This window comes from Elephas maximus, chromosome 10 (assembly GCF_024166365.1).
Source record: "Elephas maximus indicus isolate mEleMax1 chromosome 10, mEleMax1 primary haplotype, whole genome shotgun sequence".
NCBI classification, from domain to species: Eukaryota; Metazoa; Chordata; class Mammalia; order Proboscidea; family Elephantidae; genus Elephas; species Elephas maximus.
In genome coordinates, this window is record NC_064828.1 from 6,605,226 (window position 1) to 6,630,921 (window position 25,696).

Sequence of the window (25,696 nt, forward strand, 5' to 3'; positions counted from 1 at the left end):
AAATGGCCACAACTCCAAATGCTGCTGGGAGTAGCGAGGGTGCATCATGTAAGTTACCACTGGGAATGTAACACGGTGCAGCCACTCTGGGAAAGAGTTTGGCGGTTTCCTATAAAACTAAACATGCAAGTGACATTTGACCCAGCGATTGCCCTCCCGAGCATTTTACTCAGAGAAATGAAATCTTAACGTTCACCTGAAAACATGTACATAAATGTTTGTAGCAGCTTTATTCATAATAACCCAAAACTGAAACAACCCAGATATCCTTCAGTGAGTGAACGGTTAAACAAACTGTGATACATTCATACGATGGACTACTACTCAGCAATAAAAAAGGAAGAACTATTGGTAAACTCAACAACTTGGATTAATCTACAGAAAATTTTGCTGAGTGAAAAAAGCCAAGCTCAAATGGGTATATACTGTATAATTTTATTTCTATAACATTCCTGAAATAATAAAATCATAGAAATGGAGAACAGATTAAAGCTGCCAGAGATTAAGGATGGGATGGTGGCGGGGCGGGGGGAAGAGAAGGAAGCGGGTGCAGCTACAGAAGGGCAACACGACGAGGGATTCTTCTGGTGACGGAAGTGCTCTTTATCTTGATTGTGCCAGGGTGGTATAAACTGGAAAAGGGTATGAGAGATCTTTCTGATTATTTTTTACAACCTCAGGTAGGTCTACAATTATCTCACAATAAAAAGTTTAATTTAAAAAAAGGAATTTGTGGTAAAACCTAGGTATGTCCAGAGATATTGGGAAGATGGCTATTTTAACCACAGGCCATTTTACTGAATATACTATACCCATTGAACAAGGTGGTAGGATCATCTTGGTAGTCCCAGATCTCATCCTATTAGGACTAGGAGGAGGTCAGTTAGATGAGCTAGATGAAACCTCCCATTCATGAAGGGCCTCAAATCTGAACACTGGATAGCGCCTCCAGAGATATGCAGACAAGATCAAAGGATTGCAAACAACCGTATTGTAGGAGACACTGTGAGTCGTCTGTGCAGACTCCTTGGATCCCTTTAACCATTTCTGTATGTTCTCCCCTGGCTTCTGCTGTTCTGCTTCTTATTGCCTGCATTGTGGCACTGGTCATTCTGAGGACAGCCTCAGGCTAGCGGAGCTACTTTGGGTCACCAACAGCCAGAGAAGCCTGTCAGTTTCCACCTTTCCTACCACCATCACTAGTGCAGGAGTATGAAAACCTAGTTCCTTTGCCTCTATCCAGGTTACGCTCCCGTGGCTTCAGGCTGAGGCTGGCGTTTCTCCTGAAATCACACTCTCACTTGGCTTCTTCTCTTCCCTGGCCTGCCTCTCTTAGTGAGTTCTCCTGGGAGCCCTTCCTTGAGTTATTTACACCTGAATTCTCACCCCAAGGTTCACTTCTGCAAACCCCACTGTCGTGAATTGTTTCCCCCCAAAAGATAGATTGAAGTCCTAACTCCTGGTACATGTGAACATGACCTTGTTTGAAAATAGGGTCTTTGTGAAGATGTAATCAGTTAACATGAGGTCATACTGGGGTATGATGAGCCCTAATCCAATATGAGTGATGTCCTTCTGGAAGAGACAGAGAGATGGACAGAAGGGAGACAGGCCACGTGAAGATATATCTATAAGCTGAGGAATGCTAAGAAACATCTGGAGCTACCAGAAACTAGCAGAGCCATGGAACAGATTCTCTCTCAGAGCCTCAGAAGGAATCAACAGAGCTGATACCCTGACCTCGAACTCCTTGCCTCCAGAACTGTGAGACACTAAATTTCTGTTGTTTAAAGTCACCCACTTTGTGGCATTTTGCTACATCAGCCATAGGAAATTAACACACTGACCTAAGACAGCTGTATGTCAAAAACTTTAAACACATTATCTCAAAAAAAAAAAAAAAGTTATCTCATTACTAAACTATACTATCTAAATTCTCAAATATGTTAATGTTTTTAATTAATCCTGCAGTTTTCTTATGAATGGTATCATTAAATTATGTTGTATTTTGCCTATATGCACTTAAAATGTTATATAAACATTTAAAATATATGCAAACATTAAATCTTATTTGGGTGTTTCTTTTTTAATTTACCGGGGGCCTCGAGAGACAGAAGTGGACTGGCTTGAGCATTTCCTGGCTTTTGAGGGGGTCTGCATTCCACAATCAAATATAGTTCTTGCTGCTTTGGATCTTTATCAAACAGCCAACATGACTTCTTCCGATCACTTCTATTAGTTTTCTTATTAAAAACTTTGTTGTGATTTTAATACCCTAAACTTTAAGTCCAGGCATTGGCTTTCACACTTTTCAAACCAAAGACAATTGAAGAGGCAAAAGACCTCGTCTCCAATACACCTTCCACTCCTTTTTTAGTTTTTAGGTAGGAAAAAAAGAACTCAGTGACAAAGAGCTGGAGGGAAATAATAGGAATTGTTTATTTACTGAGTTTTAGGAGAGGAATATGATCTCTTTCACATGATTTCATATTTCCAAACACTGCCATATAAGTTTTTTAATAATTTAAATAATTTTACCACTCTTGCCTTGGTAATATGTTGTGAGTTATTTAAATAGAACAAATTCACAGTTGGCACATTGCAATAAAGTACAAGCAAATTTCAGAGGAATTATAAGTTGACTGCTTAAGCAATTGATAAATGGTGATTAAGACTTGAATTTCAATATGTGTGTTATTTTAAAGCCAAGCTATAGGAAAAGTGTAAACCAATATATTAGTTATCACTACACACAGTTGGGTTATCCAAACAACTTGCCACCAACGTAACTGACATTGATGAAGCCAGACAAAGAGCGCTGGTAATGAATGGAGTAACAGCTCTTAAAAACCACGGCTTCCTGGTTTTTAAAAGCTGTTACATTCTTTCTTCAAAATGGGAATTCCAGTTATCTCCAAGTGTGTACCAGCAGGAGCTTTGCAATGTTGCACATAGAAATGATGAATAAGCCTTCTTGGTAAATTTGAATAATTGGCTAATTTTAATTTATGAATTCTAAACATTAGTAACCCTTAATCTCTTACTATTGTAAGGATGGTGCAGGACCGGGCAATGTTTCGTTCTGTTGTGCATAGGGTCACTATGAGTGAGAACGGACTCGTCGGCACCTAACAACAACAATCTTACTTGGTAGATTACCAGTAGGTAACCCTTGGATTTATATAAAAATATAAGTCTATAAAATTGCAAATAATTTCCCCATGATAAGTGAAGAAAAGATTTGCATGTTTGGATCATTTATGGCCTGTCAGGAAGATCCTCGAGGTCCACCAGTGGGCTATGGACCATGTTTGGGGAACCACTGATTTAGACTTTCCAAATGCAATCCATAGTCATGAATTCATCCAAGTAGGGAAGGTTTGGTTTTGGGGACTAGAAATCCACCAAAGCCAGCTCATGCCAAAGGTATTTTATTTTATGGTTCGGGTATCACAGAACCAGGAGTCCCTGGGTGGTGCAAACAGTTAAATGCTCCACCGCTAGCCAAAAATTAGGTGTTTCAAACCCACCTAGAGGCACCTTATAAGACAGGCCTAGTCATCTGCTTCCAAAGGGTCACAGCCTTGAAAACCCTGTTGAGCAGTTCTACTCTGACACACATGGGGTTACCAGGAGTGAGCATTAACAGCAGCCAACAACAAATCAGCTAATGACAACAATGCATCACAGAACCCAAGGAAAAGCTGAAGTGTCAGTCTTCACAAGGTGAGAGAACCAGGCAGATCCATGGGTTCAATAGAGTTTTATGGCTTTCAGTCCAGGCTGTGGAGGCTGCACGTTTCCGACATAATACAGACAAGCGTAATGAAGGCTGCTTCTCTTCTGTGTGGTTACCACCTGACTCAGTTGCGGGGACTCTTAGTTCAGTTGTCTGGGAAGGGAACATAATCTTCCCAGCTTGGGTATGCTGCTGACCCTTGATCCAATCCGGTATGGCCGGGGCTGGGGGCTCGCGGGAAGGTCGTGGTGGTAAGGCCACAGTGGCTGTGGGAAGAAGCAGATTCCATTTCAAGAGGCTGGAGTAGGACAGGCATTTTGACCCATATTCAATATTAAATGAGCCCCTAGAACAAAGTAGGTGCTCAAAAGATTGTTGAATGAAGGAAGTGCATACAAAGAATGATCTGATTTTTCTCAGTTCCTGTCTTAGTCTCCTGGGCTACTGTAACAAAACACCACACAGAGTGGGTGCTTTTAAGGTGAGTAATTTATTGTCTCATAGTCTTGCAGGTAAGGAGTCTAAATCAGGACACTGGCTGCAGGAGATCTCCCCTGTTGGCAGCCACATGTTCCTCAGCTTGCTGGTGGTTCCTCACTTGGTGTCTTCTCCCTGGGTGTGTCCCTCCATGCCTGTTTCCCCTTTTTAGAAGACACCACTCAGAGGGACTGGTTAGGACCCAGTTTACCCCATATGACCTCATTAATATAACAAAAGAAGAACCCTTATTTCCAAACAGGGTCCCATTCACAGGTGCAGGGGTTAGGATTTCAACATGTTTTTTTTGAAAACAGTTATTAAAACAATCTGTAGCAATTCTTTCCAAACACGCCTGTTTCCATCTCCTTAGCACTTCATATTTTTGTCCTGTTTTCATGAAGTCATCTCCTTTGCAAAGACTCCTTTGTCGTCCCAGGTCATACACTCCTGCTTCCCTCCGAACACATTGACCTCATTCTCCCCTGCCATCCACTCCCAGAATGCTCAGTATTGGGGGGGGTGGGGGGAGAATGATACCTTCTGGTTTCCCTGTCTTACCTCAGCCCACAGTGTGTACTCCAGTCCAATCAGCCACAGTACACAGAACAGAATAGAAATAATCTTTAAATAGTATTTCTATACAGGTGTCCCCCGCTTTTCCAAAGTTTGCTTTACACTTCTTCACTTTTACAAAAGACCTACGATTGTACCTGTTTTTCTAACAGAAAGAAATCTGAAGAGGATTTTTGCTTTTATAAAAAAGGCAAAAAGAGGAAATAGCATCCATCGTTTGTTTTGCAGTGAGCCCTTAAAGAGGCAGCATGCACCCTGGCCAGGCCGAGTGTCCCTGCCAAGCTCCCTCCCTGGGAACTACACTCAGTATCTCAACATGAAGCCACCATAGCTCTGAACTGTGTCTGTGAGCATCTGTGCTTTATCTCGGTTTATTCTGTGCATCTGCCAGTAAAATGTGGCCTAAGGTATCAGAAAAGCCTAAGAGGGCTCGTAAGGGTTTTATGTGTTATTTGGTATGATCTGGTAGGTTATTTTTTGGGTCTGGGAACGCTCATATTTTTTCCCCATATAAATGAATGGGAATTGTTCTTCACTTTATGCCATTTCGGCTTAGGAAAGGTTTGACAGGGATGCTCTACTTTCAGATAGTGGGGGAACCTGTGTTTTGAAAGCTCTTTGACATTCTTATTTCATCCTTCCCCAAATCCTGTAAAGTAGGCATTACCTTTATTTTCAGATAAGGATTCTGAGGCTCAGAGCATTAAAGGAACTGCTGTGGACAAAGGCTAGCAGGCAGGAGAGCTGGAACGTGAACTCAGATCTCCTCACTCTAATCTCAGTGCTCTTTTGAAGAAAGCCTTCCTTATTTCGTGATGGCGCTGCTTCCATCTGATAGCTTCGAAACCAACCAACCAGCCAACCCATTGCTGAACTTCCCATTCATAGCAACCCTTCAGGACAGAGCAGAACTGTCCCAGTTTCCAGGCTGTGATCTTTATGGAAGCAGACTGCTACATCTTTCTCCCATGGAGCAGCTAGTGACTGTCCTTTACAGTTTGCAGCCATGCACTTAACCACTGCTCCACCAGGGCTCCTTTTTGAAACCAAAGAGAACGTAGCAAACAGGAGAAATGATGGTTTAGTTCCACTTTTATAAATGCTTCTAAGTGAGAAGGACCCCACTGCACCAACAGCATGACGTTCCTCCTTGAAATATAAACAAGCCCTCCCAGCTTATAGGTGTGTCCTTTTAAAAATGCAAGGCAAACATTGACCCACCTTTCACCACACAAATAATCTTCTGTTCAGCATTGGAGGCCTCTGGCAGCATTTCTCTCTTCCCTTGCACTGGTCTTCACTTTCCCAGAATGCTCTGTTTGTAGTTCTCTGAACACGTTAAGTTCATTGCTCTATGCAAGGTACCTTACCTCTGTAGAAGGCCTTACCCATTTCTCCAGGCTTCACATTCTTTTATCGAGCTTGCTCCCTTCCTGCCTATGTCTTCAACCTTAATGCCAAATATTAGAAGCCTCCAGTTTTGCCCGTCAGACTTTCTCATTGCCTTCTGAGAAATCACGCATGCTAATCAGCCTGCCCTGCGAGCTCTCTCCCCTTCCTCCAGAAATTTTCACTGCAGACCCTTCCTTAGATGTTCGTGAAGGCCTGGTGATCTGCTTCCATGAAGATTACAGCCTAGAAAACTCTATGGGGCAGTCCTACTTTATCACATGGAGTTGCTGTGAGTCAAAAAATTGACTCTGTGGCATCTAACAATGACAACAACACACTTAGTAAACTATTACTATTTTTACTTTTATTAACCATTGTCTTTTTTATGTAAGCATTCTCATCCCATATAGAGTGTAGGTACCTTGAGGGCAGGGGTCCTGCCTTAAACTTTAGACAGCCAATGACAATTCTATTGGTTGCAATATATCCATAATTCTGCTCCTTCCCAGACCTTAAAATGGATTCTAAAGTTACCTTAGGCAGGGGCTTCTGATTTATTCTTACTCTGTATCCATTGTCACTTTTTTTTTTTTTTTTTTTTCCATTGTCACTTATGTGCTTAAAAAAAAAAAAAAAGAAGTCACACCAAAATCTTTTACAGGAAGTGATGAACTCTAGATTTGAGGATAAAGGTGGGCATTGTTAACTGCTGTTGAGTAGGACGCCACTCATGATAAACCCATGCACAATGGGACTGAACTATTGTGATCATAAAATTTTCATTAGCTGATTTTTCAGAAGGAGATTGCCAGGCCTTTCTTCCTAGATACCTTAGCTGGAAGCTCCTGTTCAGCATCATGGCAACATGCAAGCCTCCACAGACAGACAGGTGGTTGCTGTGCTGAGGGCCATTGGCTGGGAATTGAATTTGGGTCTCTACCATGGAAGGCAAGAACTCTACCACTGAAGAATGAAGAAAACCAAAGACACAAGGGAAAGATTAGTTCAAAGGACTAATGGACCACAACTACCACAGCCTCCACCAGACTGAGTCCTGCACCAGATGGTGCCCGGCTACCACCACTGACTGCTCTGACAAGGATCACATAGAGGGTCCTGGACAGAGCTCGAGAAAAATGTAGAACAAAATTCTAACTCATAAAAAAATAAAATAAAAAAGACCAGACTTATTGGTCTGACAGAGACTGGAGAAACCCCAAGAGTATGGCTCCCGGACACCTTTTAGCTCAGTAATGAAATCACTCCTGAGGTTCACCTTTCAGGCAAAGATTAGACAGGCCCGTAAAACAAAATGAGGCTGAACTAGCACGCCAGCCCTGGGGCAAGGACTAGGAGACAGGAAGGGACAGGAAAGCGGGTAATAGGGAGCCCAAGGTCGAGAAGAGTTTGGACATGTCATGAGGTTGGCAACCAACGTCACAAAACAGTACGTGTACTAATTGTTTAATGAGAAGCTGGTTCATCTAAATTACAAAACAAAAAAAAAATTCTACCACTGAGCCACCACTAACCCTGGAGATAGAAGGCCTGGGCTCAAACTCTGCTTCTGTCTCATATTAGCTGTGTAGCCTTTGACAAGTCATCTAATTTCTTTTTGTGTCAGTTTCTTCAGCTGTAAAATAGGAGGTAAGAATACCTGTCCTAGCCCCCACAGGGTTATTGTGAGGACAAATGGAGACAATGTCTGTCAAAGTATTTACTAAACTAAAAAGCACTATGTAAGGGATTATGAACACTCTCTCTTAATGTGCTTCTACCCTGTACACCTTTTATGCACAAAGCTTTCATCTCTCTACGGAACAGCCGGCAGGGGTCAATCTTCTTGTTGCATTCCGTTCTAACACGTAGCACAGACATTACACACAGCTTGCTGATGGACTTCAGCGTACTCGAAAAGTCCCCAAGCCCAGCTCTCACTAACAAACAGATACCTTGGCCCAGGTTCAATAACTGCCGTTTACCTGATGCCTTTTTTTTTTTTTTTTCCTGGCCCCAAAAATCTTCATTTATTTGGTCATTCATTCATCATGGGCCATGAGCTACGTTAGATGCTCAAGAAGCAAAGGACCTCAAGAGAGTCACAGTATGCTGACTGAAAGAGACACAACAACTCACGGCAGGGAATGAGAACTAGGATGTGCTCTGTATTCGGTGTACAGAGGTAGGATGCTCAGTTCAGCCACGGGAGGGAGGGAGGTGTGCCTCAGGAAGGGAAGCGCTCGTCTATCCTGAAGGATGAGTAGGCCATAAGGCGAAAGAAAGAGTTTGAACCAAACAAAAGCACTCTGGGAACCGCAGGTAGCTGGCCTGTGATTTCATTCATTCCGTTACCGTAGGCTGAGGACCTGTTAGGTGCCAGACCCGTAACTAGCTGATGGGGTTACAGGTGTCGGGGTGGGGCAGTGAAGTAGCAAAGGAAGAAGAGCCAGATTGTGAGGAGTGGTCATAGGCAGCTGACTCCATACAAGGATACAGGGAAAAAGGTTAAAAGGCTATCTATATGCTGCTGCCCCCTCCTCGATGTTCGCCGGAACCACTGTAACCACGGCAGGTACAGTTATTATGGGTTTTACTGCAGGCAGACTGGTAGTGCTGTCTTAAAGGACAAACATACACCTAAGTGACAACATTCACATTCGAGAAAATTCAAGTAGTGAATAATTCCGAGGGAAAACGGACCACCTCTTCAGTAATTACAGAAACACAAATTAAAACAAGGCAAGACCTAGTAAGCCAGAAGACAAAGAGAAGCAGTATCTGAGGCTGTTCAGGTGGAGGCCAGTCTCTACGCAGTGCCGTCGAGTCGATTCCGACTCATAGCGACCCTATAGGCACCTTAAAGAAACGGAAGGGCAAATGCAAAGCCCCCAAGGCGAGAGCTCGGTGGAGAGACTGAGGGCTTCCGACCAGCGGCCGAGAACTGGGGTTTAGGAGTGAGAAGCGCGGGGGCAGGAGTCACCGCTCCAGCCTCCGGCCGCATCAGCCAGCGGCAGCCAAGGGCTGGCGTTCCAGCCAGGTGGGTCGGCGAGGGCCGAAAGCAGGACGCCAGGTGCCTGCGCGACTCTAGGCAACCGATAAGCCCGCCCACCCGAGAGGGAGCCTTCTCGTAATTGGCTCACGAATCCACCAATAGACGTACAGAGGCACTTCCCGCCGCCTCTGGCGCCCGCTTTCAAACAGCCGTACGTTTGCGACAGCTGGCGGACTTCTCAACCAAGCTTGAGGAGGGCGGGGACTTCCGCCTCTTCGCCCCGCCCCCAGTCGGCATGGGCCCGCGCACAGGGCGAACTTCTAGCCGGGATTGAAGGAGACGGCTGCTCCTCAAGGCCTCAGCGCCCCAGGGTTCGGTTGTCACCAGGAAGGCGCTCGCGGATGAGAGCCGGGGGAGAGGGGTTCGCCAGAAGCTGGTCTTCCGACAGGGCCGGAGTTTCCCCGCGGCGACGGCATCTGTGGCCTCTGGTGAGTTTCGCTTCGCGGCTAGCCTTGGGGCTGGGCTCAGAGGCGATCTGGTCGTCAGGGTCTGGGTGGAGGCTTGCCGGAGCTGAGCCCCCGGCCTCACCGCAGCGCCGGCTGTCGGCGGACGCGGGCTCAGCTCCTTGGAGCGTCACCCGCACCCCTTCTTCCCCGGGGCCCGCCGCTGGCCTCCCGCAGGCTGCAGGGCCCCCGGGACCCCGCCCGGTCGCCCCGCCGCGCCTGGCTCACAGAGGCGCTCTGTTCAGGCGCGCTGAGCGGGGCGTGTGACGCGGGCCCCGGGGCTGCGGCCTGGCGCGGCGGCCCCGTGCAGCGTCCGCCTGGCGCTCCTGTTGGCCGTGCCGTGGGCGGCGCCGCGCTGCGTCCCCGGTAAGGCTGCGCGCTCCTGCGGGGCCATTCATGGCTGCCTCCCTCGGGCTGCGGTGGCTGCCGCGTGCCAGGGCTGCTCGGCGGCCCCGCGGGCACCCGGAGTCCGTGCGTTCAGGCCGCTCTGTTAGCGCCCATCACCGAACACGGTCGTAGGTCGCCGCTGCTTTCTTCCCCTCGTTCGGAACAGGGACTGCCACCGACGTTTGGTAAACGATTGGTGAATGAGTGGGTAGGTCTGGTATTGCGAGGCTAAAACAGGCTGGTGCTCTCCAGGTATTTCCATTCTAGGAGAGAAGCTAGCAAGTGAATGGAATTTCCCGACTCCAGGGGCACGTCCTACAACCGCTCTTCGTGGCCCCTCACCCTTTCTATTTTATGGGCTTGAGTTTCAGGCTGAGTCAAGCCAAGTTTCCTCACCTCCCCACAAGAGTGGCAGTTTGTATACGCTCACTAGATAGGCGAATGCGCTCCACGAAGTAAGAGAAGCTGAAGTTGATACCGTAAGACAAGTAGAAATACAGTCTAAAAGTGCAAAAACAAAACAAAACCCGTTGTTGAATCAATTCCAACTCGTAGCGACCCTATAGGCAGGGTAGAACTGCCCCGTAGGGTTTCCAAGGCGCGCTAGCCACCGGGTTTTCTGAAAGTGCACAACTTTGGAGTGACTGATACCACGGGGGAGAAGGGCTGGGGGTGGCCTTTTCATCAGAGAGCAGGTCCTATTGTTTGAAGTAAGGTTTACCACAGGCTGCTCATTCATCTTTTTCCTAGATGTACTGAGGTTCTTGTTTGTTCCCATAACCTCTCCTACCCATCAGTAGCGATGTCTTAATAACAACAAAATCAATATGTATTGATTGGTACATGGTGTTAAGCACTTAATATACATTATCTTCAGCGTCATCATTACCATTCTTGAAGTGGGCACTATTTTTGCCTTCATTTCATTAGTTATGAAAGGGAAACAGTTTGCTCAAGTTTGCACAGCTGGTAAATGGAGGAGCCAGAATGAATGCCATCATTCTTAACCGTTTACACCCATTTTGTGTCCTTTAAGATCTACTTCTAATCTGAAGTTTCTTCTTTTGGGAAACATCTCTCAGCTTCCGTTCTTCAGAGGTAAAGATAGTTTGTGCTTTGTTCTTTGCTCTACTACAGAATTTATTACAATGTATCATTGTAACTCTTAGCGTCTATGCTTGTTTCCCTAAGACCTTGAGCTGTTCAGGGCTGGCGCCATGTCTTAGATGCGCCTGGGATATAACCCAACACTCCTTAGGTGTTCAAAAAAATTTTTTATAGAAATAATGAATCGCTACAGGTTAGCATTCATGTATCATATTTATTCAGCGGTTATCTGTGTGTGCCTAGGAGTCAGAATTGACAATATACACGGTGTGGGGTGGGGAGGGAGACAGATACATTTTAATTCTGCCTTCAGGATGCTTATAACAAGCTATTAAATGAGGCAAAAACAACGAAATTTTTGTTTCTAATGTTTTATCGACTAAACAAAGCCCTGGTGGCGCAGTAGTTAAGCATTTGGCTGCTAACCCAAAGGCTGGCAGTTGGAATCCACCAGCGACTCCTTGGAAATTCTATGGGGCAGCTCTCTGTCCTATAGGGTCACTATGAGTTGTGATCGACTTAATAAACACCTATTGGTGCTTCTTCTTATTGCAAGGAGGGCAAAGAAAATTTTTATAACTAGGGACAATGAAATAAATACTGGGCCAGAGTGTCACAAAAGGTTAGACATACTTTTTTAGAGTCTTGTTAATGAGTTCAGAAAAAGTTACCTACCTAGTAAGAAAGCCATAACAAGTCTACTATTAAAAATTTTTAAATAGCATCTTGATTTTTTTTTAATGGCCATCTCTTTGAATCAATAAATATTTAATTCATTGTTCTTACTAGTGGTATAAAGTATCTGCAAATTTATTTAAAATTAATATTACTAGTGCAAATGTTCATCTTCAATATATTATTGTTGATAGTTTTCAAGAAGGTTTTAGCAGGCCATACTTTCACCAGCAATTCATGAGAGTACCTAATTAACCACCACTTATTACCAGTTTATCTTTTTCAACCTAAAAAAAAGCCTGTTGCGGTTGAGTGGATTCCGAGTCATAGCGACCCTACAGGACAGAGTAAACTGCCCCAAAGAGTTTCCAAGGAGCGCCCAGTGGATTTAAACTGCGGACCTTTTGGTTAGCAGCACGTAGCACTTAACCACTTTGCCACCAGGGTTTCCTTTTTCAATCTAGTTGTTGAAAATGGTATTCCGTTGTTTAAATGAGCACTTGGTTGACTACTCCATGAGCTTAAGCATCTTTTCAAGTTAACTGAGCATTTACATTTCATTTTTTAATGAATTATCATGTTAGTTGCCCACTTTTAAGAAGGAGCCCTAGTGGTGCATCAGTTAAGTGCTCCGCTTTGTACCAAAATGTTCGCGATTGAAACCAACCAGCTGCTCCTCAGAGAAAGATGTGGTAGTCTGCATTTGGGTTGTTTATCTCCTTTCTTTGTGAGATTTCTTTGTGTATTAGGACTTTGTCATGTGTTCTGTAAATCTTTTTCCCATTTATTATTATAATTATTTTATCTTTGGGCTTTGTTCATGGTATGTTTTTCCATACAGAATATTTGACTTGTTAATGATGTCTTTTGCCATATGAAAATTTTATTTTTTCTTGTTAGTGTTCTGTCACGTTTTTCCTTTATGGCTTCTCAGTTTACTATCTTGCTAGACTTACCCTAAAGCAGCCTCCTCTATTGTTCTGAATATGATAGTAAAGCTTGTGATGGCTATAGAAACGGGTGGCAACTTAACAAGGTAAGGAAAAGCAGTATCTTTTATTTTAAATTTCAGTTAAAATACTAATTACCTGTTTAGTTTAAATTTTTTTTTTTTTAACCCAGTAAGTTAAGTAGATGTCCCTTTAAGTTTAAAAGACTTTTCTAAGGTCTCTGTCAGTCTACAGTTTTCAGAAAGAAAACATACTTTATATGTTTTCTTTCCCAATGAGGGATGGTTTGATCTTTTCAGATATTCTTAGGTTTCTTCTTTAATGACATGGTTTTGACTTAAAATGTCATTAAAAAAAATAGTTTGATTCTTTACAGTCTCTTTACACACACACTCACACGTGCACACATGCACAAATACCTCATAGACTTTATCCTTCTCTGAGAAAAAGAAGCACTTTATTTAAATAGCTATATTTAGCATTGTTGTTATTGTTAGTGGCCATTGAGTGAATTCAGACCATGGTGACCCCGCTGATATAGAGTAGAATTGCTTCATAAGGTTTTCCAGGCTGTGACATTTCGAAATCAGATTGCCAGGCCTATGTTCCGAGGTTTCTCTGGGTGGGTTCCAACCACCAGTTTGGCTAGTAATTGAGCAGTTAACAATTTATACCACCCAGGGACTCCCGTACTTAGCATAGGCACTTGTAAATCTTAATGTTCTTTTTCAACATTCACCATCTATTGATGGCAGCTTAATGAAGGATTGGGGGGAAAAAAACTCCCTTCTTTCACCTTTATTGTTGTTATTGTATGCAGTCAGGTTGATTCCAACTCATAGCAACCCTACATGACAGAGTAGAACTGCCCCAAAGGGTTTCCTATGCTGTAATCTTTCTTTTTTCCTTTATATCTAATCTCTCTAAGCCTATTATCCAAGCCAGAAAAGAATAAAAATTGTATCTATTCTGGGGCAATTAGGGTTGAATGAAATAATCCATGTAAATCTCTTTGCATGGCACCTGACACAAAGTAAGTTCTCATTAAATGTTGTTCAGTGTCAGTGGAGGTTGGACGTTCCTAGTTCCATAATTCCAAACATTTTACTTTTTAAAATTTTTTCTCTATTTGCACTATATTTTAAAGACTTTTGCCTATCATATTAACTAAATTTATTAAGTAATTCATTTTCCCATTTATTTGTAATTAAAGAAACTGCTACACAGTTTCAGCTTGAGATAATTTTTTTGGGGGGGGATTTCACATCTTTTACTTTTTTTTAATTGTACTTTAGATGAAGGTTTACAGAACAAACTAGCTCCTCATTAAGCAATTAGTGTACATATTGTTTTGGGACATTGGTTGCCAACCCCATGACATGTCAACACTCTGCCTTCTCGACTTTGGGTTTCCTCTTACCAGCTTTCCTGTCCCCTGCTGCCTTCTCATCCTTGCCCCTAAGCTGGTGTGCCCCATTAGCCTCATTTGGTTTTATGGGCCTGTCTAATCTTTGGCTGAAGGGTAAACCTCAGGAGTGAATTCATTACTGAGCTAAAAGGGTGACCGGGAGCCACACTCTCTGGGTTTCTCCAGTCTCTGTCAGGCCAGAAAGTCTGGTCTTTTGTGAGTTAGAATCTTGCTCTACATTTTTCTCCAGCTTTGTCTGGGACCCTCCACTGTGATCCTTTTAGAGCAGTTGGTGATGGTACCTGGGCACCATCTAGTTGTTCTGGATTCACTGGTGGAGGCTCTGGTAGATGTGGTCCATTAGTCCTTTGGAATAATCTTTCCCTTGTGTCTTTAATTTTCTTCTTTCTCCATTGCTCCCAATGGGGTGATACCAGTGGAGTATCTTAGATGGCTGCTCACAAGCTTTTAAGACCCCAGATGCTACTCACCAAAGTAGAATGTAGAACATTTTCTTTATAAACTATTTTATGCAATTTGAGGTAAATGTTTCCAGAGACCATGGTCCCCATAGACCTGAGCCCAGCAATTTCGTCCCTCAGGGAGTTTGGATGTGTCCATGAAGCATCCATGACCTTGCCTTGGGCAAGTTGTTCTGACCTCCCCAATATTGTGTACTCTCCTACCCTTTATCAAAGTTACCACTCATCCATTGTCTGTTTAGTGCTTTTCCATCCTCACCCATCTCCTCCCTCGTAACCGTCAAAGAGTTTTTCTTTTTGTGTGTAAACCTTTTCATGAGTTTGTATACTAGTTGTCTCATATAATATTTCCCCTTTTGTGATTGACTTATTTCACTCAGCGTAATGCCCTCCAGAGTCTTGCATGTTGTGAGATGCTTTGCAGATTCATCATTGTTCTTTATCGTTACACAGTACTCCATTGTGTGTATGTACCATAGTTTGTTTATCCACTCATCTTTTGATGGGCGTCTAGGTTGTTTCCATCTTTTTGCTATTGTGAACAGTGTTGCAGTGAACATGGGTATGCATATCCTTATTCATGTGATGGATCTTATTTCTCTAGGATATATTCCTAGGAGTGGGATTGCTGGATCATATGGTATTTCTATTTCTAGCTTTCTAAGGAAGCGCCGTATCGTTTTCCAGAATGGTTGTATATCATTTTGCATTCCCACCAGCAGTGAATAAGAGCTCCAATGTCCCCAAAACCTCTCCAACATTTGTTATTTTCTGTTTTTTGATTCCTGCCAGTAATGCTGTGATAAGATGGTATCTCATTGTGGTTTTGATTTGCATTTCTCTAATGGCTAGTGATTGAAGAATTTCCTCATGTGTCTGTTGGCCGCTTGAATGTCTTCTTTGGTAAAGTGTTGATTTCCTTTGCCCATTTTTTAAATTGGATTATTTGTCTTTTCATTGTAGAGTCATTGGATTTTCCTGTAGATTTTAGAGATTAGACCTTTGTTGGATTTGTCATAGCCAAAATTTTTTTCCCCAGTGTGTAGGTTCTCTTTTTACTCTGTTGGTGAAATCTTTTGATGAGCATAAATAGTTTAATTTTTAGAAGATCCCTGTTATCTAGCTTATCTTCTCAGGTTTCTGTGTTGTCAGTCATGGTTTGTATCCTGTTAATGCCGTGTATTAGGGCCTCTAGCGTTGATCCTATCTTTTCTTCTATAATTTTTATACTTTTTGGCTTTATATTTAGGTTTTTGATCCATTTTGAATTAGTTTTTGTGTTTGGTGTGAGGTATGTATCCTGTGTCATTTTTTGCAGGTGGGCATCCAGTTTTGCCAGTACCATTTGTTAAAAAGACTGTTTTCCCCCATTTGATGGACTTTGGGCCGTTGTTGAAGGTCAGATGACCGTAGGTGGATGGGTTTCCATCTGAGTCTTCAATTCTGTTCTGTTGGACAATGTTTCTGTCACTGTACCAGTACCAGGCTGTTTTGACTACCATAGCTGTGCAGTAAGCTCTGAGGTTAGGTATTGTGAGTCCTCCTGCTTTATTCTTCTTCAATAGTGCTTTCCTTGCCCAGGGCCTCTTCCTTTTCCATATAAAGTTATTGATTAGTTTTCCATCTCTTTAAGGAATGCTGTTGGTTTCTGGATCAGTATTGCATTGTATTTGTGGATTCCTTTGGGTCTAATTGACATTTTCACAATGTCGAGTCTACCTATCCATAAGCATGATCTGTTTTCCATTTGTATAGATCTCTTGATTTCTTGCAATAGTAGTTTTTTAGTTTTTACAACCCTAGTTAGATTTATTCCTAAGTATTTTATTTTTGGTGGGCTTTATTATAAATAGCATTGTTTTCCTGATTTCATTTTCATCGTTCTCTTTGTTGGAATATAGGAATCCAACTAATTTTTGTATGTTTATCTTGTATTTTGCTACTCTGCTGAATCTTTCTTGTGGAGTTTTCTTGTGGAGTCTTTTGGGTTTTCTTTGTATAGTATCATATAATTTGCAAACCAGGACAGTGTTACTTCTTTCTTACCAATTTTGATGCCCTTTATTTCTTTTTCATGCCTTATTGCTCTAGCTAGGACTTTCAGCACAATGTTAAATAGGAGTGGAGATAAAGGGCATCCTTGTCTTGTTCCTGTTCTCAAGGGGAATATTTTCAGCCTCTCTCCATTAAGAATGATGTTGGCAGTTGGTTTTGTATAAACCCAAAACCCAGTGCCATCGAGTTGATTCCGACTCATAGTGACCCTATAGGACAGAGTAGAACTGCCCCATAGAGTTTCCAAGGAGTGCCTGGCTGATTCGAACTGCTGACCTTTTGGTTAGCAGCCTTAGCACTTAACCACTATGCCACCAGGGTTTTCTGGTTTTGTATAAGATGCCCTTTATTATGTTGAGGAATTTTCCTTCTAATTGAGAGTTTTTATCAGGAATGGGTGTTGGACTTTGTAGAATGCCTTTTATGCATTGATCGAGATGATCATACGATTGTTTTATTTATGTGTTGGATTACGTTGATTGATTTCCTAATGTTGAGCCATCCTTGCATACCTGGTATACTTGGCCGTGGTGTATTATTTTTTTTGATACAATGCTGAATTCTATTGGCTAGAATTTTGTTGAGAATTTTTGCATCTATATTCATGAGAGATACCCAGTGCTGAGATATTGGTCTGTAATTTTCTTTTTTTGTGGAGTCTTTCCTTGGTTTTGGTGTGGGTTATGCTGGCTTCATAGAATGAATTAGGAAGTATCCATTCCTTTTCCATGTGTGTTTCTAGAAATTTGTCTGTATCCTTTAGGTTTTCAAATTTGTTGGAGTATAGTTTTTCATCGTACTCTGTTATGATCCTTTTTATTTCAGTTGGGTCTGTTGTAATGTCTGCCGTTTCATTTCTTTTTTGGGTTACTTGCATCCTCTCCTGTTTTTCTTTTGTCAGTTTGGCCAGTGGTTTACTGATTTTGTTGATCCTTTCAAAGAACCAACTTTTGGTTTTGTTGTTTCTATTTATTTATTTCTGCTCTGATCTTTATTATTTCTTTTTTTCTGGTGGCTGTGTGCTTCTTTTATGTTCTTTTTATTTGTTTGAGTTGTATAGGTAATGTTTTGATTTTGTCCCTTCTTTTTTGATGTGTACATCTATTGCTATAAATAGACCTCTGAGTACTGCCTTTACTGTGTCCCAAAGGTTTTGGTGTGATGTGTTTTCATTCTTGTTTGATTCTATGAGTCTTTTGGTTCCATCTTTGATTTCTTCTGTTACTCAGTGGTTTTTAAGCAGGAGTTATTCAGTTTCTATGTAATCGATTTTTTTCCTTGTTCTACCTGTTGTTCTTTTCTGGTGTTGTGTTGTGATCAGAGAAGATACTTTGTATCATCTCAGTATTTTGGATTTTGTTGAGGGTTACCTAAGATGTGGTCTGTTCTGGAGAACTTGCTATGTGCATTGAAAAAGAATATGTACTTCGCAGCTGTTGGGCAGAGTGTTCTATATATGTCTATGAGTTCAAGTTGGCTGATTGTGGCCTTTAGATCTTCCATATCTTTGTTGAGTTTCTTTCTAGATGTTCTGTTCTTTACCGAGAGTGGTGGGTTGAAGTCTTCTGCTGTTATTGTGGAACTTTCAATTTCTCTTTTCAGTGGTGTTCAGTTTGTTTTATGTACTTTGGAGCCCTGTCATTGGGTGCGTAGATATTTATCATGGTTATGTCTTCATGATGGATTGTCCCTTTAATCATTATATAACGCCCTTCATTGTCTTTTATGGTGGATTTTGTTTTAAAGTCTGTTTTATCTGAGATTAGTATTGCCACTCCTGCTTTTTTTTGGTAGCTGTTTGCTTGATATATTTTTTTCTATCCTTTGATTTTTAAGTAAATATACGTCTTAGTTTCTAAGGTGCATCCCTTGTAGACAGCATATCGATGGATCTTGTTTTTTTATTTTTTAATTCTGTCGCTCTCTGTCTCTTTATGGGTACATTTATGCCATTTATGTTCAGTGTAATTATTGATTGTTGTGAGTTTGTTGCTGTTGTTTTGTAGTGCTTTTTTTGTGGTGCTGATATTTTCTTTGTTCCTCTTACTGAGGAACTCCTTTTGTTTCTGGATTTTTTTTTTTTTTAATTTCTTTTGTTTTTATAGGTTTTCATTTTACCAGAGGCTTTATGTTTTTCTTCTTTATTTTGAATTCCTTTTGTTTCTGGATTTTTTTTTTTAATTTCTTTTGTGTTTATAGGTTTTCTTTTTACCTGAGGCTTTATGTTTTTCTTCTTTATTTTGATGAGTAGGTTTGTTAACTTTCTTTGTAGGTACTTTGAAATTTACCCTTCCTAGGTTTGAACCTATCTTTTATTACTTGGTATCACCTTGCCCTCTTCTCCATATGAGAGTTCTATACCTATACTGTTAATTCCCTTTTTTGTTGTTCTGATGTTGTTGCCATTTACAGATTGATCTCTCAGGTTCCCTGTTATAAGTCTTAGTTTTGATTAATCCTTGAGAGTTCATTACCTCAGGTGGTATATGGCTGGTGTGGTCTTATGCCCTAGATTCAGGCTGTCTGATGTTGTTTGTACTCAAGTCGAAGGACTCCCTTTAATAATTCTTGTAAGTTTAGTTTGATTTTTAGGTATTCCCTTAATTTCTGTTCATCTGGAAGTGTGCTGATTTCATCCTCACATTTCAGCAAGAGTGCTACAGGATATATTATTCTTGGCTGGCAGTTTTTTTCTCTCAAGTTTTATCTATGTCATGTCATTGCCTTCTTGTCTGCATGGTTTCTGCTAAGTAATCAGAAGTTAGTCTTACTGTTTTTGCTCTGTATGTGACTTTTCATTTTTCTGGAGCTGTTCTCAGGATTGTTTCTTGGTCTTTGGCTTTAGCAAGTGTGATTATGATATGCCTTGTTGATTTTCTTTTGGGGTCTACCCTATATGGGGTTCGTGGAGCTTCTTGGATGGTCATCTTTTCATCTTTCATGATATTGGGGAAGTTTTCTGTCAGCAATTCTTCAGTGATCCTCTCTGTATTTTCCATTTTCTCCCCCTGTTCTAGAACTCTGGTCATTCACAGATTTTTGCTTTTGATTGTGTCCCACATTATTCTCAGGGTTTCTTCATTTTTATTTGTTCTTTTTCTGATTTTTCCTCAAACACAATGGTATCCAAGTGTTTGTCTTCAATATTGCTGACCCTGTCTTTCATTGTTTCAGACCTGCTCCTAGACCTTCTATGACACTGTCCATTTCTGAAATCTTGTTGTTTACCTTTTGGATTTCTAATTGATATTTTTGTATGAATTCTATTTGTGATTTTATTTTGATATTTCGTTCTTCTATTACTTTCCTGAGTTCTTCTGTTGTTTTGTCTCCCTTTTCTATGATTTTATGTATTTTTTTGTAGGCCGTAATCTTTAGCGGAACAGATTGCCAGGTATTTTGTCCCGCAGAGCAGCTGGTAGGTTCAAAGTGCTGACCTTTTTGTTAGCAGCCAAGCACTTAACCATTGCACCATGGGTTCTTTTTTTTTTTTAACTTTACGAGCCAAAAACAAAAAAAAACTCACTGCCATTGAGTCAATTCTGACTCATAACAACAACCCTATAGGGGAGAGTAGAACTGCCCCATGGGTTTCCCAGACTCTAAATCTTTATGGAAGCAGACTGTCACATGTTTCTCCCACAGAGCAGCTGGTAGGTTTGGACCACTGACCTTTTGGTTAGCAGCTGAGTACTTAACCACTGTGCCACCATAGCTCCTCTTTTTTACCTTATAGAGAAGTGAATCCAAATACCATATTCCATCTTGTACTTATAGTTAAGTTCAGGAAGAGGTGGAAATACTACAAGAATTCAGAGGCAGGAAAGATGATTTCTGCCTGGAGGCCTTGGGTGTCTTCAAGGCTCAGTTTAAGCTTATCTCTTTTAGGGAGATAAGATTTAAATGGGCTAGTATTTTTCATTATCTCTAGGTTCTGTAGACTTGATGTCCACTTTCAGTCGTGAAGAAAACCTTAGAGGCATGGGATACTGTGTTCTTTTTACCCCTCACCATAGTGTATGTATGGCACATTTTAGCTCTTTTATGGGCTCTTTTCCATATTCAGATCTTCATTTTATGCTGGATATACAAGAAGACTCCTATAGCTATGGTGGAGACAAGGATTTAGATCCCCAAACTTAAGTGTTTTGCCTCTCAGTGAAGGAGTGCACCAGACTTTTATCCCTTTACCCTGGCACAAGAATGGAAAGGAGGAGGGCTGGCCTAGGCAGCGAAGGCCAGCAGGGTTAAGTTGTTGTGAGGAGTTTGAGTTAATGTGAGTTGAAGGGGAGGGCCTGGGTGGGTGCAGAGCCCAGAGAGGAAGGATGAGAAGGTGGACTGCAAATTAGTGCTTGACTGAGAAACAATTCAATCCTTGAAAAAAAAAAACCCCAAAAAACTCTGCTGTGGGGACCTTTAGCCCTGAAATCCATTGGTGTTAATCTGTAACGCCATATTCCGTCTATTCTAAAGTGCATATTTTGTTTTCATATTTTAACATTTACAAAATGAGTTACATCTGAAAATTGACGGCAGGTCATAGTTTACTTGGCAGCATTTTTTCTTGGTAAAAACAGAGCTGTGTCATGTAACAGGACACCTTTGATGAAGTGGAGTATCTTTCGCTACAGAGCTTTTGGCTTAGAGAAAGCTTCGTGATCACGGGTTTCATCTGTTAACAGAAGGGAGCTAAGTTCTTATAGTAAAATGCATTTAGATTGCTGGTCTGTGCTTCCAAATTAATGGCATTTTAGCACTTGAAAGCTGTAGTGACAGAGTTGTGGCTTAGGCTCACATCCAAGTGCCCTTCGTTGATTGGTGTGCAGACAGTTATGCCAGGTAACTGGTGATGCCTGCCTACATTTTGTCAGAATTGTTCACAGCCTTAAAAGTCTGGGAAGCTTATTTGTCATGTCAGGATCCCTGAGTATAATTTAAATCGTCAGCAGCCATTTGACCGCAAGCAGTTAAAAACCCATCTTCTACCGGGCTCCTGCCGCAGAAGTCGCTGTCCCCAGGGAGCTCTTGGTGCTGCTTTGGGAATTGCACCTGCCACCGGGGCAGCTTCACAGTCTTTAGGTCTGGTTTTTTTTTTTCCTGAGTATTTTGCCAGAGTCTGATTTTATCAAGCTTAACAACAGGACCTCTAACACTTATTATTTTTGTTGTGTGCTGAATAGAGTTTACCAGATTGTAAATGGCTTCTGGATAGCAATCATTAGTCCAGTTCTTCTGTAGCGCAAGGAACTTGAATTTGTGAAATTCAAAGGCTGGAGCAAAATATGGATGATGCTACCTGTGTACTGTTTAATGCATCCAATCTAAAATTTTGTTTGTGCTTTTTCTTAAAAATTTTGTTTTGGGACATTTCTAGTTTATTATTATTCTTTCCTTTTTTGTGTGGACAAAAATTTTACTGTTTTAAGTTATACTTTTCAAGCCACCATGAATTTCTCTCATGACATCTGTTTTCTGTGAATCACAATTAATTTGTAAGAATGCTCTTTATATTTAAAATACTGACCACATATCGTATGTGACTTAAATGTATTTCCCCCCAGCCTGTTATTGTGTTTTGACTTTGTGTATAGCATCCTTTGTGTGGATTGGGTCTGGGAATATTTTATGGGATATTTAGAAACCAAACATCTTCCCCTTGCTACAGGTGGACCATGTCATTAGACTTTGGAAGTATGGCTCTGCAAACACAAAATGAAGATGAAGAATTTGACAAAGAAGACTACGAAAGAGAGAAAGAGGTAAGTTACCCTGAAAAAAAGACTTGAATTCCAATCTTGAAAATTTTTAATTTCCTAATCAAAATTTTATCATGTTGTGTCTTTTTTTTTTTTTTTAATTTTTATTGTGCCTTAAGTGAAAGTTTACGAACCAAGTCAGCCTCTCATATAAAAACTTATATACACCTTGCTATGTACTCCTAGTTGTTCTCGCTCTAGTGAAACAGCGCACTCCTTCCCTCCACTCTCTATTTTCGTTGTCCATTCAGCCAGCTTCTGCTACCCCCCTCTCCGCGCCCTCTCATCTCTTCTCCAGACAAGAGCTGGATCCAAGGAGCTCACTCTTTACCGGTATCATTTTCTATCTCATGGTCCAGTCCAATCCCTGTCTGAAGAGTTGGCTTTGGGAGTGGTTCCTGCCTTGGACTAACAGAAGGTCTGGGGACCATGACGTCTGGGGTCCTTCTAGTCTCAGTCGGACCATGAAGTCTGGTCTTTTTACAAGAATTTGGGGTCTGCATCCCACTCCTCTCCTGTTCCCTCAAGGGTTCTCTGTAGTGTTCCCTGTCAGGGGCAGTCATCAGTTGTAGCTGGGCACCATCTAGTTCTTCTGGTCTCAGGCTGATGTAGTCTCTGGTTTATGTGCTCTTTCTGTCTCTTGGGCTCATAATTACCTTGCGTCTTTGGTGTTCTTCATTCTCCTTTGCTCCAGGTATGTTGAGACAAATTGATGCATCTTAGATGGCTGTTTGCTAGCATTTAAGACCCCAGACGTCACTCTCCAAAGTGGGTTGCAAATGTTTTCTTAATAGATTTTATTATGCCAATTAACTTAGATGTCCCCAGAAACCATAGTCCCCAAACCCTCATCCCTGCTCCACTGGCCTTCAAAGCATTCAGTTTATCCAGGAAACCTCTTTGCTTTTGGTTAAGTCTAGGTGTGCTGAACTCTCCTGTATTGTGTGTTGTCTTTCCCTTTACCTAAAATAGTTCTTATCTACTATCTAATTAGTGAAAACCCCTCTCCCCTCTCCCTCCCCACTATCATAACAATCAAAAAATATTTTATTCTCTGTTTAAACTATTTCTCGAGTTCTTATAAGGTGGTCTTATAAAATATTTTGTCCTTTTGCAGCTGACTAATTTCACTCAGCATGATGCCTTCCATATTCCTCCATGTTATGAAATGTTTCACGGATTCATCGTTGTTCTTTATCGATAAATGGCATTCCCTTGTGTGAATATACCGTAATTTATTTATCCATTCATCTGTTGATGGGCACCTTGGTTGCTTCCATCGTTTTGCTGTTGTAAACAGTGCTGCGATGAACATGGGTGTGCATATGTCTGTTCTTGTAAAGGCTCTTACTTCTCTAGGATATTTTGCAGGAAGTGGGATTGCTGGATTGTATGATAGTTCTATTTCTAGCTTTTGAAGGAAGCGCCAAATGGATTTCCAAAGTGGTTGTACCATTTTACATTCCCACCGGCAGTGTATAAGTGTTCCAGTCTCTCCACAACCTCTCCAACATTTCTTATTTTGCGTTTTTTTGGATTAGTAGCAGCCTCTTTGGAGTAAGACAGAATCTCATTGTAGTTTTGATTTGCATTTCTCTAATGGCTAATGATCCTGAGCATTTTCTCACGTATCTGTTAGCTACCTGAATGTCTTCTACAGTGAAGTGCCTGTTCATATCCTCTGCCCGTTTTTTAATTGGGTTATTCGTCTTTTTGTAGTTGAGTTTTTGCAGTATCATGTAGATTTTAGAGATCAGACTCTAATTGGAAATGTCATAGCTAAAAAGTTTTTCCCAGTCTGTAGATAATCTTTTTACTCTTTTGAAGTCTTTGGATGAGCATAGGTGTTTCATATTTAGGAGCTCCCAGTTATCTAGTTTCTTTTCTGCATTGTTAGTAATGTTTTGTGTACTGTTTATGCCATGTATTAGGGCTCCTAGCATTGTCCGTATTTTTTGTTCATGATCTTTATCATGTTAGATTTAATATTTGGGTTCTTGATCCATTTTGTATTAGTTTCTGTGCATGGTGTGAGGTATAGGTCTGGTTTCATTTTTTGGTAGATGCATATCCAGTTATGCCAACACCATTTGTTAAACAGACTGTCTTTTCCCCGTTTAACTGACTTTGGGCCTTTGTCAAATATCAGCTGGTCGTATGTTGATGGATTTATGTCTGGATTCTCAATTCTGTTCCAGTGGTCTACATGTGTGTTGTTGTACCAGTACCAGGCTGTTTTGACTACTGTGGCGGTATAATAGGTTCTAAAATCAGGTAGAGTGAGGCCTCCCACTTTATTCTTCTTTTTCAGTAATGCTTTACTTATCCGGGGCCTCTTTCCCTTCCATATGAAGTTGGTGATTTGTTTCTCCACCTCATTAAAAAATGTCGTTGGAATCTGGATCAAAATTGCATTGTATGTATAGATGGCTTTTGGTAGAATAGACATTTTTTCAATGTCAAGTCTTCCTATCCACGAGTAAGGTATGCTTTTCCACTTCTGTAGGTCTCTTTTGGTTTCTTGCAGTAAGGTCTTGTAGTTTTCTTTGTATAAATCTTTTACGTCTGGCAAGATTTATTCCTAAGTATTTTTTCTTCTTGGGGGCTACTGTAAATGGTATTGATTTGGTGATTTCCTCTTCAATGTTCTTTTTGTTGGTGTAGAGGAATCCAATGGATTTTTGTATGTTTATCTTGTATGCTGATATTCTGGTAAACTCTTCTTGAGGATTCTCTAGGGTTCTCTGTGTATAAGATCATGTCATCTGCAAATGGAGATACTTTTACTTCCTCCTTGCCAATCTGGATGCCCTGTATTTCTTTATGTAACCTAATTGCTCTGGCTAGGACCTTCAGCACAATGTTGAATAAGAGTGGTGATAAAGGGCATCCTCGTCTGGTTCCTGATCTCAAGGGGAATGTTTTCAGGCTCTCTCCATTTAGGGTGATGTTGGCAGTTGGCTTTGTATAAATGCCCTTTATTGTGTTGAGGAATTTTCTTTCTATTCGTATTTTGCTGAGAGTTTTTATCATGAATGCGTGTTGAACTTTGTTGGCTGCCTTTTCTGCATCAATTGATAAAATCATGTGATTCTTGTTTTTTGTTTTATTTATATGATGGATTACATTAATTGTTTTTCTAATGTTGAACCATCCTTGCATACCTGGTTGGATCTCCCTTGGTCATGGTGAATTTT

At 41.3% G+C, this 25,696-nt stretch overlaps 1 protein-coding gene across 8 annotated transcripts in view; it reads left to right on the plus strand.

Moving 5' to 3' along the window:
• Window positions 1-9,583: 9,583 nt before the first annotated feature.
• Window positions 9,584-25,696, plus strand: part of CEP152 (centrosomal protein 152) — a 143,236-nt gene continuing 127,123 nt past the window's right edge. For all 8 annotated transcript variants that reach the window (XM_049898550.1, XM_049898552.1, XM_049898547.1 and 5 more), the window contains exons 1-2: window positions 9,584-9,664; window positions 22,409-22,502. In XM_049898550.1, the coding sequence (XP_049754507.1) occupies window positions 22,416-22,502 (87 nt within the window). In that variant the 5' untranslated portion in view covers window positions 9,584-9,664; window positions 22,409-22,415. The remainder of the gene's footprint in view (window positions 9,665-22,408; window positions 22,503-25,696) is intronic.